Below are 14,343 nucleotides of genomic sequence, written 5' to 3' on the forward strand. Positions count from 1 at the left end.
TATATATATATATATATATATATATATATATATATATACAGGGTTGGGGAGTAATAGAATACATGTAATGGGAATACATATTTAAAATACAAAATATAAGTAACTGTATTCCACTACAGTTACAATTTAAATCATTGGTAATTAGAATACAGTTACATTCAAAAAGTATTTTGATTACTGAAGAGATTACTTTGCATTTTATTGTCATTTGTTTCATTTAATATTTAGTCCTTTCAGATGGAAAACATTTATATACAGGTGCATCTCAATAAATTAGAATGTCGTGGAAAAGTTCATTTATTTCAGTAATTCAACTCAAATTGTGAAACTCGTGTATTAAATAAATTCAGTGCACACAGACTGAAGTAGTTTAAGTCTTTGGTTCTTTTAATTGTGGTGATTTTGGCTCACATTTAACAAAAACCCACCAATTCACTATCTCAAAAAATTAGAATATGGTGACATGCCAATCAGCTAATCAACTCAAAACACCTGCAAAGGTTTCCTGAGCCTTCAAAATGGTCTCTCAGTTTGGTTCACTAGGCTACACAATCATGGGGAAGACTGCTGATCTGACAGTTGTCCAGAAGATAATCATTGACACCCTTCACAAGGAGAGTAAGCCACAAACATTCATTGCCAAAGAAGCTGGCTGTTCACAGAGTGCTGTATCCAAGCATGTTAACAGAAAGTTGAGTGGAAGGAAAAAGTGTGGAAGAAAAAGATGCACAACCAACCGAGAGAACCGCAGCCTTATGAGGATTGTCAAGCAAAATCGATTCAAGAATTTGGGTGAACTTCACAAGGAATGGACTGAGGCTGGGGTCAAGGCATCAAGAGCCACCACACACAGACATGTCAAGGAATTTGGCTACAGTTGTCGTATTCCTCTTGTTAAGCCACTCCTGAACCACAGACAACGTCAGAGGCATCTTACCTGGGCTAAGGAGAAGAAGAACTGGACTGTTGCCCAGTGGTCCAAAGTCCTCTTTTCAGATGAGTTCAAGTTTTGTATTTCATTTGGAAACTAAGGTCCTAGAGTCTGGAGGAAGGGTGGAGAAGCTCATAGCCCAAGTTGCTTGAAGTCCAGTGTTAAGTTTCCACAGTCTGTGATGATTTGGGGTGCAATGTCATCTGCTGGTGTTGGTCCATTGTGTTTTTTGAAAACCAAAGTCACTGCACCCGTTTACCAATAAATTTTGGAGCACTTCATGCTTCCTTCTGCTGACCAGCTTTTTAAAGATGCTGATTTCATTTTCCAGCAGGATTTGGCACCTGCCCACACTGCCAAAAGCACCAAAAGTTGGTTAAATGACCATGGTGTTGGTGTGCTTGACTGGCCAGCAAACTCACCAGACCTGAACCCCATAGAGAATCTATGGGGTACTGTCAAGAGGAAAATGAGAAACAAGAGACCAAAAAATGCAGGTGAGCTGAAGGCCACTGTCAAAGAAACCTGGGCTTCCATACCACCTCGGCAGTACCACAAACTGATCACCTCCATGCCATGCCGAATTGAGGCAGTAATTAAAGCAAAAGGAGCCCCTACCAAGTATTGAGTACATATACAGTAAATGAACATACTTTCCAGAAGGCCAACAATTCACTAAAAATGTTTTTTTTATTGGTCTTATGATGTATTCTAATTTTTTGAGATGGTGAATTGGTGGGTTTTTGTTAAATGTGAGCCAAAATCATCACAATTAAAAGAACCAAAGACTTAAACTACTTCAGTCTGTGTGCACTGAATTTATTTAATACACGAGTTTCACAATTTGAGTTGAATTACTGAAATAAATTAACTTTTCCACGACATTCTAATTTATTGAGATGCACCTGTATATAAATGATGCGATCCAAAGTGCATTTGAACAGCGGTGAAACATTCTTATGATGTGTTACACTCATACGAGCAGACACAGAAGAAAGTTTGGAGCAAAAGATATAGAATAAACCTTGTGTAAATTGTCAGCTTTACGCTAAGCTAAAATGCTATTTCTAGCCATTTTACATGCACATGTTACCAGGCACAATCATATTTTTTAATCAAGAAAATTCATGTTGGATCATAATTTCTTTTTTTCTAGTAAGACCTTTGATATTAGGGCAAAAATCATATTCTTGATAATAACTTTTCTATTGTTTTCCTGTAAAAATATCTAAAAATCCTTAAAACAAGATCAGTTTGATTTATATTGTTTTAGAAACAACACTGCATAAGATATTTAGGTTTTTCAGAGAATGTATTTTCAACATGTGTATTTTGTCTTACTGTACTGGCAGAGTTTTTATAGTCAAAACAAGTGAAAAAATCTACCAGTGCTGAAGAAGTAATCCAAAGTATATAGAATACATTACTGACCTTGAGTAATCTAATGGAATACGCTACAAATTACATTTTACAGCATGTATTCTGTAATCTGTAATGGAATACATTTCAAAAGTAACCCTCCCAACCCTTTATATATATATGTGTGTGTGTGTATGTGTGTGTGTGTGTGTGTGTGTGTGTGTGTGTGAGAGAATATAAATACAAACCTATTTAAAGGGAATCAGAGATCTGTTTAATTGTTTCCTGATTTAATTAATGAAACTTTTATGACATCGCATTAACTGATCTAACTGATTAACTGAGCTAATCTCCTTGAAATCAGGGCAGCAGCATAAGCCTTGTGTTGAGACTGGTATGTGTTCATAAGAATAACAGTGCTTGCAGAGAACAGAAAAGAGGAGCAGTGAAGAAATAAATGATAATGTGTTGTGTGGGCAGAATAGAAGGGGCACAGATCGAATGAGTGAAACGTGAGGCATGCTCCCTGGCTTTATTGTATTTCCCTGAATTCCATTATTCCAGCAAAGGCATTCTTTTAGAGCTCCTGCTGACGACTAATCTGAGACACATCAGCTACGCAGCCCAGGTGTGTCTCTCTGACAGTGATCGGAGTTCATTGTATGTCTTTGTAAATTTCCTGATGACCAGGTTTAAAATCTTATTTCTGGCAAAGCACACTAATTTCCACATGGCAGGAGGAAGAGTGATTTGAGAGAGCAGTTGGAGAAGATAATCACTGTAAATTATCACAGCCCAGGGATAAAACAACCCAATCCATTTATTTTACATGTAAACCAGGGAGGGGCACTCTCTAATACAGTCACTGCAGTTGACTGGGTTCCAATTTTGATTTATTGTCATTTAGTATATGTACAAGTTTACAGATTAAAAAAAGTGATCTATTTCCATTAAATCCCAATAAAAAATTGGCATTATAAGTGGAAAGCAATTTCACCCTGGGACAATGAGGAGTAAAAGATGCTAGTTCCAGGAAATTCACAGCCTTAATAAAAGCCTTTTAAATTCAATTCCCATTTAAACAGTAAAACACACTATACCATGTGTATCCCTAAATATACCCCTAAAATAACTTTACTACTGTATACTACCATAGCCACACTAGGGGTGGGTAAAAGTATTGTTTTTCAGATTATTTGCAATCTTCATTTGAACGATCTCGATATCGATTCTTAAATCCCAAGACTGATATTTCACTCAATGCGCAACCCTCTAAATTTCGTGCTATGCGACAAAAGAGAATATATTTGGCAACTGGCTGGTAAATTTTTACATTTCACTCAGCAGTAATCGTGTTGAGAGTAAAAGTTGTTCTGTATAATGTGTGTTCAAGGACAAGATCCACGCAACCCATTTGTCATTGAATACTGTCTCTTTTAATACCCTTTCTGTTCTTTATAGTCAGCTGTTGATCAAAAACAACTACAAAATCATTTAATTCTAATCATGCATGGCACAGATGAGGTAAAGCCATTTGAGTCCTCTCTAGTTAACATGCACTCATTTAAAGACGCTGTTTACAGAAATGCCATTTTTTGTTAAAGATACAGTACCGGTTTTAGCACATGTTCAAAAAATAAATGTAAATACTTTAATTTATGCAATTTAACAATAAATATGTAACAAAAATAATATATTAAATACATCGTATTTATTGATTGAATACATTTATTTCTTAATTTTTAAAAAGCCAAAATGTGACCAAAATTATGAAAAAGTAATAAAATACAATTAGTAAAATTAATTTTCCTAATTAACCTAATTAAAAGGTCCCCTGTATAATTAACAGCATTAGCTGGGAGAGAATTTATTTTATATGCAAGCAATTACATATATAATTATTTATACAGCACATTTCATACACAATGTAAAGTGCTTTACATAATAAAAAAAAGAAAAAAGGCATACATGTAAATGAAAAAATTTAACAAACAACAAATGAATGAATAAGGAATAAAAAAAAGTTATGTTTTATTTAAAAATGGATTGAATAAGTATATAAAAATATTAATAAAAAAGACAACAAATTATGTTAGTTTTAAAAAGTAATGTTTAAGGGTAAATGATGTGACACTTATTATTTTGTCCGCATCTAATAAATTATTAAACAATACATAAATACAATTCACACAAAACAATTACTTGAATACACCTCTTCTATGATAAACATGTTTTCAATTACTGTGTTCAAAGTCATAATGATATTTTTTTCTGGGGCTTAGAGTCAAAAATGTCATGTGGTGCAACTGGCAGTGACTGGGGAATGGCCTCCGTGGCTGTGAGCACTGGGGAAACAGGGGCCCTTATTCTCCTCCTCCGGAAGGTCAGAAGCACTGCTTCGGGAATGGCTGCTGCCTCCTGGTGGTCAGCAGCAAGCTCTTCTGCCTCCTGGCGGTCAGCGAAAGGCCCCTCCATCTCCTGGTGGTCAGCAGCCCGCTTCCTCTTTTCTCAGCGGCGTGAAGCCCGAGAAGGGCCAGAGAGATGACAGGGCACTGGCTGAGAGGGGTCTTGGGATTTGGAGAGATTCCTCCTCTGCAGCATAAGCTCAACTTTTGTAAGCCGGCAGTAGTGGTCCACCAAATCCCAATAGGGCCAGCTAAATATCTCCCCCAGCTCCTCAGGACAGAAGGACATGTCCAGGCCTGACAAAAAGAGGTGTTTGAGGACTGTCTCACCAATACACCACCTGCAGGCCGCATCATTAAGCTATTCAGCATAATGTGGCAGAATGATCCGCCCCTCCGGCTCGTCATTGTCGCCCCGCCTCTTAGGGCCACCCTTCAGCCAGGCTCACGATAGGAGCTGGGCAGGAGAGCAAGAAGAGGTGCATAATTTATAAGCCTCGTTCTGACAGCGGTGAAGCACACCTGATGTGAATAATTCTTCATCACCGCTGTCTTTAAAATGCAGAGCACACCTCTTCTTGGGGAGCCGGCTTCAAATCTCCATGTGTGCACACACTGGCATCCTCGCACACCCAGGACCAGAGCTGGGAGGGTTCAGAGTTGGACACGCTGCCGGACCCATTCCTCGGACCCCCAGACGCATTAGTGAGTCGCCGGGGGTGAACAGCTCACGTTGCCACTGACGGGCTAGATGCCGGGCGCCTTCCCCTCACACCTGCCGTGGGCCTGGGAAGATAGGCCACCAAGGACGCCGCCGCCCCTTGCGCCGTGGACCCTGGAGGGGAGCGTGAGCGGCCGACGGACTATAGACACTACCCTGCCCTTCACAAAGCCCCGTCTCACTGCGAGGATGCCAGATTCCCCCCTTTATTATGAACACTATTCCCCCTTGGACACTTTATTTTTACCCCTTTTATGGACTTGTTATTTTTATTATTATTTCCAATAAATGCCCCTCCGAGGCTTGACACCACACCCACCTCTCTTGCTCACCCCACCACAATAAACACCAATGGGGCGACTGCGCTGGGAGCAGAAACCGAGAACCTGGGTGGTCTTGGGAGACCGACCTCTATTGGGCTGGAGCTGGGTTTTGAAGGAATGCCAATGTTGCCTCCACTGAGTCCAAAATGGCCAGATTGTTTCGTCAAGATACGCCAAAGTGTGAAGTGAGGGAAGGACCCAAACGCAGGAGGCAAGTGTTATTTAAAAAATAAAGAATATAAACAAAACCTCTCACAAGGGAGGGAAACTGAAAATACAAAAACAAAACCATCAAGAAAGAAAACTAAAACTCTCACAGGGTAGAACAAACAGATATCAAAAACATAAACCGACTGAAGACAGGACTGAACAGGAACCAACTGACACAAAAACAATCCGGCACAATACTGAACACGAGAGGGGTTTAAAAAGGGAAAAAAGGAGATTGCCAGTCTATTAATGGTATATCTATTAATGAGCAGCGCGAACCAGCGAACGTTGATTGCGCTGCTGAGCGGCACCTGTGGGAGACACGAAGGAGAGTGAAAACACAAGCATATGTACAGTACAAACATAACCAATGGGCGGATGAGACTGTCATGATCCCACCACAACAAGAATAAACTAAGACTAAAGTAGCAGGATCATGACACTTTTATTATTATTTCTTTAAAAAAAAATGCAGTGAAACAATTTTATTCGTCCACCAAATCAAAGTCAAGTGGCGCAGCCAACATGTACAGTAGGTAGTAGTTTTGTTGTCATGTGACAAAAATCATAAAACAGAGAAGATCTCTTTAGACTCACAAGAATGTGTGTGAACTCATAATTTTGTAATATCATTAAATATCAATATTTTGACATTTTAATGAAAAGGCACATTTGTTCAGGTCATTTGGTGCAACCATGAGAAAAAAGTTAAGTACACTCTTATGTATTCAAGATGCAAGGAAACTATTTTAATATCTTTTACTTGATGGTTCCACCACATGACATTTTTAAAGTAATTAAATCATTTTTTATTATTTTTTTTACAAAATGATATAAATGTTTTTCAAACAATTTGTAAAAACAACATAAACTCAAAGATTACATGTCTACAAACTTGACACATCTGTTTTAAACCAGATTTGTTTATTTTAAAAGGGATAAAACAAAGGTTGAAGAAATAAAAGTTTAAAAAAGGACATACTGTAAATTGAAATAAAAATTCAGTGCAGTCAATAAGGTATATTATATTATACTATTCTATAATACTTTATACTATACTATGTTCTACTGTACAATCTTTACACTATACTACTGTATACTAAACCATACTATACTACACAATAAGCAAGTTTATTTATGTAGAACATTTCATACACAATGGCAGTTTAAAATGCTTTAAAATGTAGGCATAATATAAGAAGAGATTAAAAAGACAAAAGTCAAGTAAATAATTAAAATAGTTTAAGAACAAAAAAGTTACACTTTTTTTTTTTTTTTTATGGAAAGAAGGAAACAAACATTAAAAGGTTCACTCAGCAAAGTTTTTCCTCATTTAAAATGTTTTACTTCTAAAGAAATGAATAGTAAATTTGATACATACTTGTAAAATCATAACCACTCATGAGATGAAGAGTTCAGTCATTTTAGTATCCTTATAAAAGCTCTTTTATTCTACATTGGGCATGGGTGCCCTCATGGGGGCTGCCATGTTAGCATCACATGACCAGCTGAATACTACTCACTTAAAAAGCGACTGCCCTGTAATTGGACATTTTAATTAATGCATTAAATTAATCCTGGTTTGCTGTGCATAGTGAATTTCTACAATAGCATTGTTAACTGAAAACTACTGTGTTTGAATGATGCAGCATCCAGGCCACTATAGGTGTCAGTGAAAGCCTATGTAAGCTACTTTGACACACTTCAAAAAATTACTGAGTTCACCTTTAAATATATGTTAAAAAGAACATATATTTAAATAAAAATTGTTGTGCTATCAGTAAGGTATACTCTACTCTACTATCATAGCCATCCTTAAGACCAAAACTATCCAAGAGACCTATAAACCCAAATACCATACTAGATTACACTACACTATGCCGTGCCATGATACCATACGTATTATGCTACACTATACAATGCTATCCCTTAATTATGCCACATCAAATTACAACATGCTATACCACACAACACTTTAGTATGCAATAATATATATTTAATAAACATGAAATACAAATTTTACTTTTAAGAATTGATGTGCTCTAGGCTCTTTAGTAATTTTGTCAAGAGCATGTAAATATTGATTTCAAAATCCAGTCTGGCAGCAAGCCACCTCTCGGTTGATCTACAGTATGCTTTATGTGACAGTTCACCTTTGAAAAGAATGTTATAATCACTTCTCATTGACACTCTGTACAGTGAACATGACCCGCTGTCATGAAGTAAAGGGTGCAGATTAGTTTAATTCATCACACCAACCATTAGTTTAAAAACTCAGAAATAAGAGGCGATTCACCTCTTGTAACAATCAGTCATTGCATTTTAAACTGTTTGATTACAATGCCTGACTGGATGAGTGGCTTTGAATTCATGTTTTAAATAATTAATTTAATGTGGTTTAATCCTATCTGGGGATTGGCTTTTACAGACTGATTTGTTTTTGTAAGCATATGACACCACCATAGCATAAAAGATATGACATATGATATGGGTAAATAAATCTGTATCCAGCTGCAATGGACGATCAACCTGGGTGTTCGCCTCCGTTGTCTGGCTGCTTCAACACGCATCCTGTGTAATGGGAATTATGGGATGTTTGCTTTGTGGGAAGTCACACCCCTGATCATTTTGATGGTCGACCAGGGGCGGAGATCGCCCTCAACTGTTTTGCTGCTTAAGTTAGAATAGGCGTCCCGATGCATTTATTTTAGCCAAAATACGGGACGTCCTGGCTAATACGAGACAGATGAGATGGCAGCCAATAGCATATACTACACCACTGTCTTTCATTGTGCTCTGTGCAACACTTTTCTTCTAACATAATAAAATCATCTTCACTTCAATATAAATGGGTGTGTCAAAGTCATTCACTCGCACTGCGCACCATTGGGCAGACCAAAGAGGTGATTATGTAAAAGGAGGCGTTGATCTCTTGCTGTTGAGGTGATCATGCATTAATCAAGGCCCCTTAGTGATGTAGGGAAATTCATGGGTGAAGCAAACAAGCTGTTTTTGCAGGATGGTGTCAATAAATGCCCTTTTTGAACTAAGTAGGAAGCACTGACGTGCACAGAACGGGGACTACAGGGGCACAAGCCTCTGCCCCTTTTGTTCACAAATCTAAAGGTGCCCTTCACAAATGTAAAGATGCCCTTTTAAGAGGAGGTGCCTTTAGGAACACAGAGATTGATGGCGGATTTCGCTACATACTCTCTCCATTTCCTTTCCCCCTTGCCCCTGCTAAGGTCTGTGCACATCACTGGTAGAAAGTTTTAAATTCTGGAAGTTACTGTATGTTTTTTTATAGTGCATTAAACACTTATACTCTTATAAGATCAAGGAAAATTTGAATCCTTATATCATGACCCCTTTAAGGGGTAGGGTTTGCATAGCCAGGCCTTTGACTATGGCAAGAGATTTGGTCCGTATTGCACATAATTTTTTGTTCAAGAACAGCCTACTTAGAGAGTAAGAGCCATCTGGCTGACATGTAAAGCAATCAATTACAGTTTCTTTTGTTTTTAAATACAGTTTATAATAATAAATTGGCAAGTAAAAAGGTATTTCAATAATAGTGTGAAAAACACACTGAAAATAGAGGAAAATGTGTAGATAGTTCAGAAAATTAATATAGACTGTTTCACAGACATAACTATGAAAACAAAGCAGAATATGCAGTTCTGCTAGTTGATCTAGTTTATTTGTTCAAAAGTGACTCAAACAAAATTCTGAATATCTTTAAAAAAAACTGATATAACAAACTAACTCGGCAAATGCAGAGACTATTTCATCCAAAGCGCTTGTTGTATGAACTGGGTACCTTGCAAACACAACTTTGTTTCCAGGCCAACTGATTATAAAAATGTGTATCCTTAATCTCAACGTTGTGCCAAACCAGCCAATCAGATTAGATCTTACTATATCGAGAACGTGTTTTCTATTTTTAGTGTGCTATATGCATAAGATGTATGGACTGTAAGCAGTCTGTGAGCCTACCATCTGAGGCTAAGACCATGATTTTGGTTAGTCTATGATATTTTAAATGGTCTTTATACAGTATGAAAACAACAGAAGTCTATGGTATGTCCCTATTTATATAGCTAAATAAATGTGTGTGGGTGTGTGTATGCATGTGTGTGGTTGTGTAAGAGGCATGCATAGCAGATCCAAAGCAGAAAAGGGAAGATAGCTCTCGTGTATCCTTAAGGCAACACACTCATCTGTTAAACAAAGCACAAGGAATTTAGCAGATTGAAATCAGTCACCAAGCCATGTTCCCAAGTCAATGATAAACCAGAGCAGTGTCTTTCCTGTGATAATCTGCTTTGAATTACAGGCGAGGATCTCTTTGTTGCCCATCACCACATATGGTTTTGGGCATTCCTGTGTCTTTTGGAAAATAGTCAACACAACATGCTCCAGGATATCTAGAGAAACCCAGAGTTCCACGAAGATGAGAGTTTGAAGAAAGCAAAGCCATCAAAATGATTTCCCACTTTAGTGTTCTAAAAGTTGTTTAACACTTTCATATGTCAAAAATCATTTAAACTCTGGGTCCAATTACATTTTCGTATGTTGTCCATCTGTTCCTTTTTTGATCCATTTAAAGTACACCAAGTTATGAGAGGTGAAGTATGAAGGGCATGAAACTTACCTCCAGGATCTTGCATCGCTCTGAGTCACAGAGGCTGTCCTCACAAGGGTGAAACATCCCTAGAGTAACACAGTTCAGCAGGATCACCAACATACTGGCCCTCTCGAACCATGTGGAGAGCAGGAGTTAAGGAGAAGTACACAGAAGCACAACACAAAACACATACAGTACAATCTCAGAGACAGCAAAAGTTCAGTTTGCAGGGTTCCCATCCTGTTTGAAAAAAAAGAAAAGAAAAGAAAAGAAAAGAAAAGAAAATTGCCCTCTCAGCCTGCTCAGGCTGGTCTGTTTAGGTCAGGCTGGGAATTCAACTGGCTGACTAGCTAGACCAGCTTGGCCAGGCTAGGAGATGAGCTAGACTAACCAACTAAGACCAGCAAACCCTCTTAGGCTGGTTCATGCTGCTTGTTTGTTTGTTTGTTTGTTTGTTTGTTTGCTTGTTTGTTTTTTCTATCAAAAGGGCACTTGTTTTTAATAGTTTCCATGATATTTCCAGTCATTTGTGATAACTGGATAAGGATTTTTAAAAACTATGTTTTATAGAGATTGCACTCAATGAGTTCTACAGTTGCTGAAATATTTCACAAATATATTTATATTAAGCACAAGTAAACTAAAAATGTATACTGAACACATATATTTCATTCACTTTCGTGAAAAAAAAAAATAAAATAAAAAATAAAACTATATATATATATGCTGCTAGGATGACCAATTCAGTGTTCAAAGTGATAAAAGCAGTAATGCTGCTAATTTATTGATGCACCTCTGCTCTGTAAATACTTTCCTACTTTAAAACTGTTATAATCTATTTTGGAAATAAATTAAGCTAAATTATTTTATTATTGTAAGCAATCATTATGACACACATAATTCAGTTAATGTAGCTTCAACACATAACATCTTGAAGGCTAAAATCACTTTATCTAACATAAAACAAGGTCAGTCCAGCTAAACTTGTTACAGGTCCAATGGCATTGTGTTTGTCATTATTTTTCTCGATTTACTTGTTGCGAATGAATGACTCTAAGTTCCTTCATCCTTTTAGCGCACTGCTTGTAATTGATCACTCGGTGGATGAGTTTGGCTAGAACCACAGATGCCAAAAGCCAATCCAGGGGTCAAGCTTTCGCATTTACATCTAAATTAAATTCAAGAATGCTAATGCCTATACAGGGTGCCGGGAAAGTGGCACCAGACAGAAACCAGCTCATTTTTCACAATTACTGCCAACAGAAGCCCCAAAGGGCCACTATTAGAATCCCCAAAACTAAAGGAAAGGATGTGCCATCAACCAGAAAATTTCTAAAGAGCAAGTTACTTGCCAGGAGATCATGACTGATTCCGAAATCCTATTCTTTCATAGTATGTACTGAATTTGATGAATAACAAATTTCTCGACCATTGATGAAATGTGTTCTGTAAGCATACAGGTGTATATTCTAAATACCTTCCCAGACATAATTACTACCTCCGCTATGTCAGTATTGTTCTTTTGACCCATATGTTCTTTGACCTATGATGTGCCAACAACAAGCTCAAAAACAATTTACTTGGGATTTGTTGAAGTACAACATAGAACAACTTTCTTGGTACCTATGGCACATACACTTGAAAAGAACCACAAGAGAAGTATGCATATTTGGACACAACACACCTCCTTGGTTAACAATAAAAACATAGGCTATAAACATTATATTGTTTTATGACATCATTACTGAAAAGGGAAATTACGAAACGCATTAGAAATCACGGGAAAAAACTGAATGGAGATTTACAGTAGGATAAAGGCATCCTATGGGACCCTGTTCCCCTCAGGATCACTTTCACAAAGGCATTGAGAAATAATATGCTACTGGCCTTACTGTGGTGTACTGATATTTCTGGGATAAAGCCTCTGCATTGGCATAACAGCATTTTACAGTTCTTGACCAAAATGAATGTCTCCAGTTGCATAAAGGGACTCAGGCTGTAATGTATTCTGCATGAATAATGTAAATAGACAGAACGTGTCTCCTTCCTGAAAAAAGGCGGAAGACTAATTACAAGCTGCTAACTCCTCTCAGGCATCATTGATCAATATACACTGAAGCAGAGGCACAGAGGAGAGTTAGTGCAACTCATAAAGCCATTAGTTATGTGGCAAAAATATAGCAGGCTCAAAAAGTGTAAAGAAATAAAAAAAAAAAAAAAGATAAACATGCACATCCCCCACTGTCATGCAAGTATACTTAAACCAAATGCACTGCAGCTATAAATGTTGACAATATGGACAATTGTTTGAATTGAGAATTTAATCTATAATTTTGTGTCACTGTATTGCACACACAATAATATGATTTAACATTGTTAAAACCTTATATATCCCTATACTTTTTAACTTAAAGAGCTAGTTCACCCAAAAATTACATTCTGTCTTCATTTACTCATTCACTTTTTTTTTCTTTTTTTTTTTCAAACCCACTTGACTTGACACCATTCACTGGATTGTCATTCTTTTTCATTCAGTGAGTGTGAACGGTGACCAGGGAGGGACAAAGCAACTTGGACATTCTTTTCCATGGATGACAAGTCAAACTAGTTTGAAAACAACATGAGGATGTGTAAATGAAGACAGACTTTTTATTTTGGGGTGAACAATGCTTTTCATCCATTAATGCCCAGATTTTTTGTTTGCACAATCATATGAACATACTGTGCAGTTGTTTTGCAAATTTGAAGTGTATTTTTCACATAAAGTTGATTTAAATATGCCAACTTGGCACATATCTCTATACAGAGACTCTCATGCAAACCTATGGAAAGTTTGAAATAATAAGAGGTTTTGCTCATCAGTCACTAAATTTGCCAATTGCATTTCTAAATAAACATCCAGAAATGGCAGCAAGAATTAAACACCAACACATTATCCAGTTTCCCAAAAAAATTACAGATGTAGAAAGTGCAAAAGCCTTCCGCAACATTAGTTGTAGCATGCTTGAATGGGTTAATAAACATATCAACACACTGAGAGAGTTGATGTTTCTTTGCCAGTATGCAGCGATAAAGGAATAAACTGAGAGATTCCCGTGGACAGCAATATCCACAAGAGCCTCCATAAACAATAAATGAAAACACTGGAACACATGATTTTGTGCTATGAATTATTTCATAAAGTGTGGATTTAATTTGGCAAAACAAAGAACTGAATTCAGTAAACAATGGGTATAATCTAGAATGAGTGAAACTTATATATGCTGTGTGATCCTTAAAGGGTAATTCTATCCTTTTGAAATTCAGTGGGCCATGGCACGAATACAGATGCATACAGAACATCCCTCCCTAAGTTTACACCATGCAATGTGGGCAGACACTCGTTTTCGAATATGTGGACACAGTTTTTTTTTACTCACAGGCAACGGTGGGCTCAAAACCTCCTCAGCTCTTTATGTTGTGTTTATGTGGAGTGCATTTCCCTTACGCAGGTCCCTTCATGCTCCAAAAAGCCTCACTTTCACTATTCTGACAGGCTGAAATACAGTGTTTGTGTGTGTGTGTGTGGGCTTGCAGCTTTTCTGGGCTGGATTTGCAGTCTAATGCTAGACTCTGATAGCAAACACAAGTGAAAAAGTGACAGAGGTGGGCTGAATAAGCAACATGCTGAGATTTGTCAGGCTTTGTGGCCTTGGGTCACAGATTACTACTGCTATACCTACCATCTTTATATATAAAAAACATTTATTTCTGCAAATATACAGACT

The 14,343-nt window shown here is 37.3% G+C and overlaps 1 protein-coding gene across 1 annotated transcript in view; it reads right to left on the bottom strand.

Annotated features, from left to right (window-relative positions):
* LOC127426981 (voltage-dependent T-type calcium channel subunit alpha-1G-like) overlaps nt 1–14,343 on the bottom strand; it is a 334,253-nt gene that overhangs the window by 206,110 nt on the left and 113,800 nt on the right. The window contains exon 3 of the mRNA XM_051674227.1: nt 10,604–10,713. Coding sequence (XP_051530187.1) covers nt 10,604–10,713 — 110 coding nt within the window. The remainder of the gene's footprint in view (nt 1–10,603; nt 10,714–14,343) is intronic.

The sequence above is a fragment of the Myxocyprinus asiaticus genome, chromosome 36 (genome assembly GCF_019703515.2).
Source record: "Myxocyprinus asiaticus isolate MX2 ecotype Aquarium Trade chromosome 36, UBuf_Myxa_2, whole genome shotgun sequence".
In the NCBI taxonomy this organism is placed as follows: domain Eukaryota; kingdom Metazoa; phylum Chordata; class Actinopteri; order Cypriniformes; family Catostomidae; genus Myxocyprinus; species Myxocyprinus asiaticus.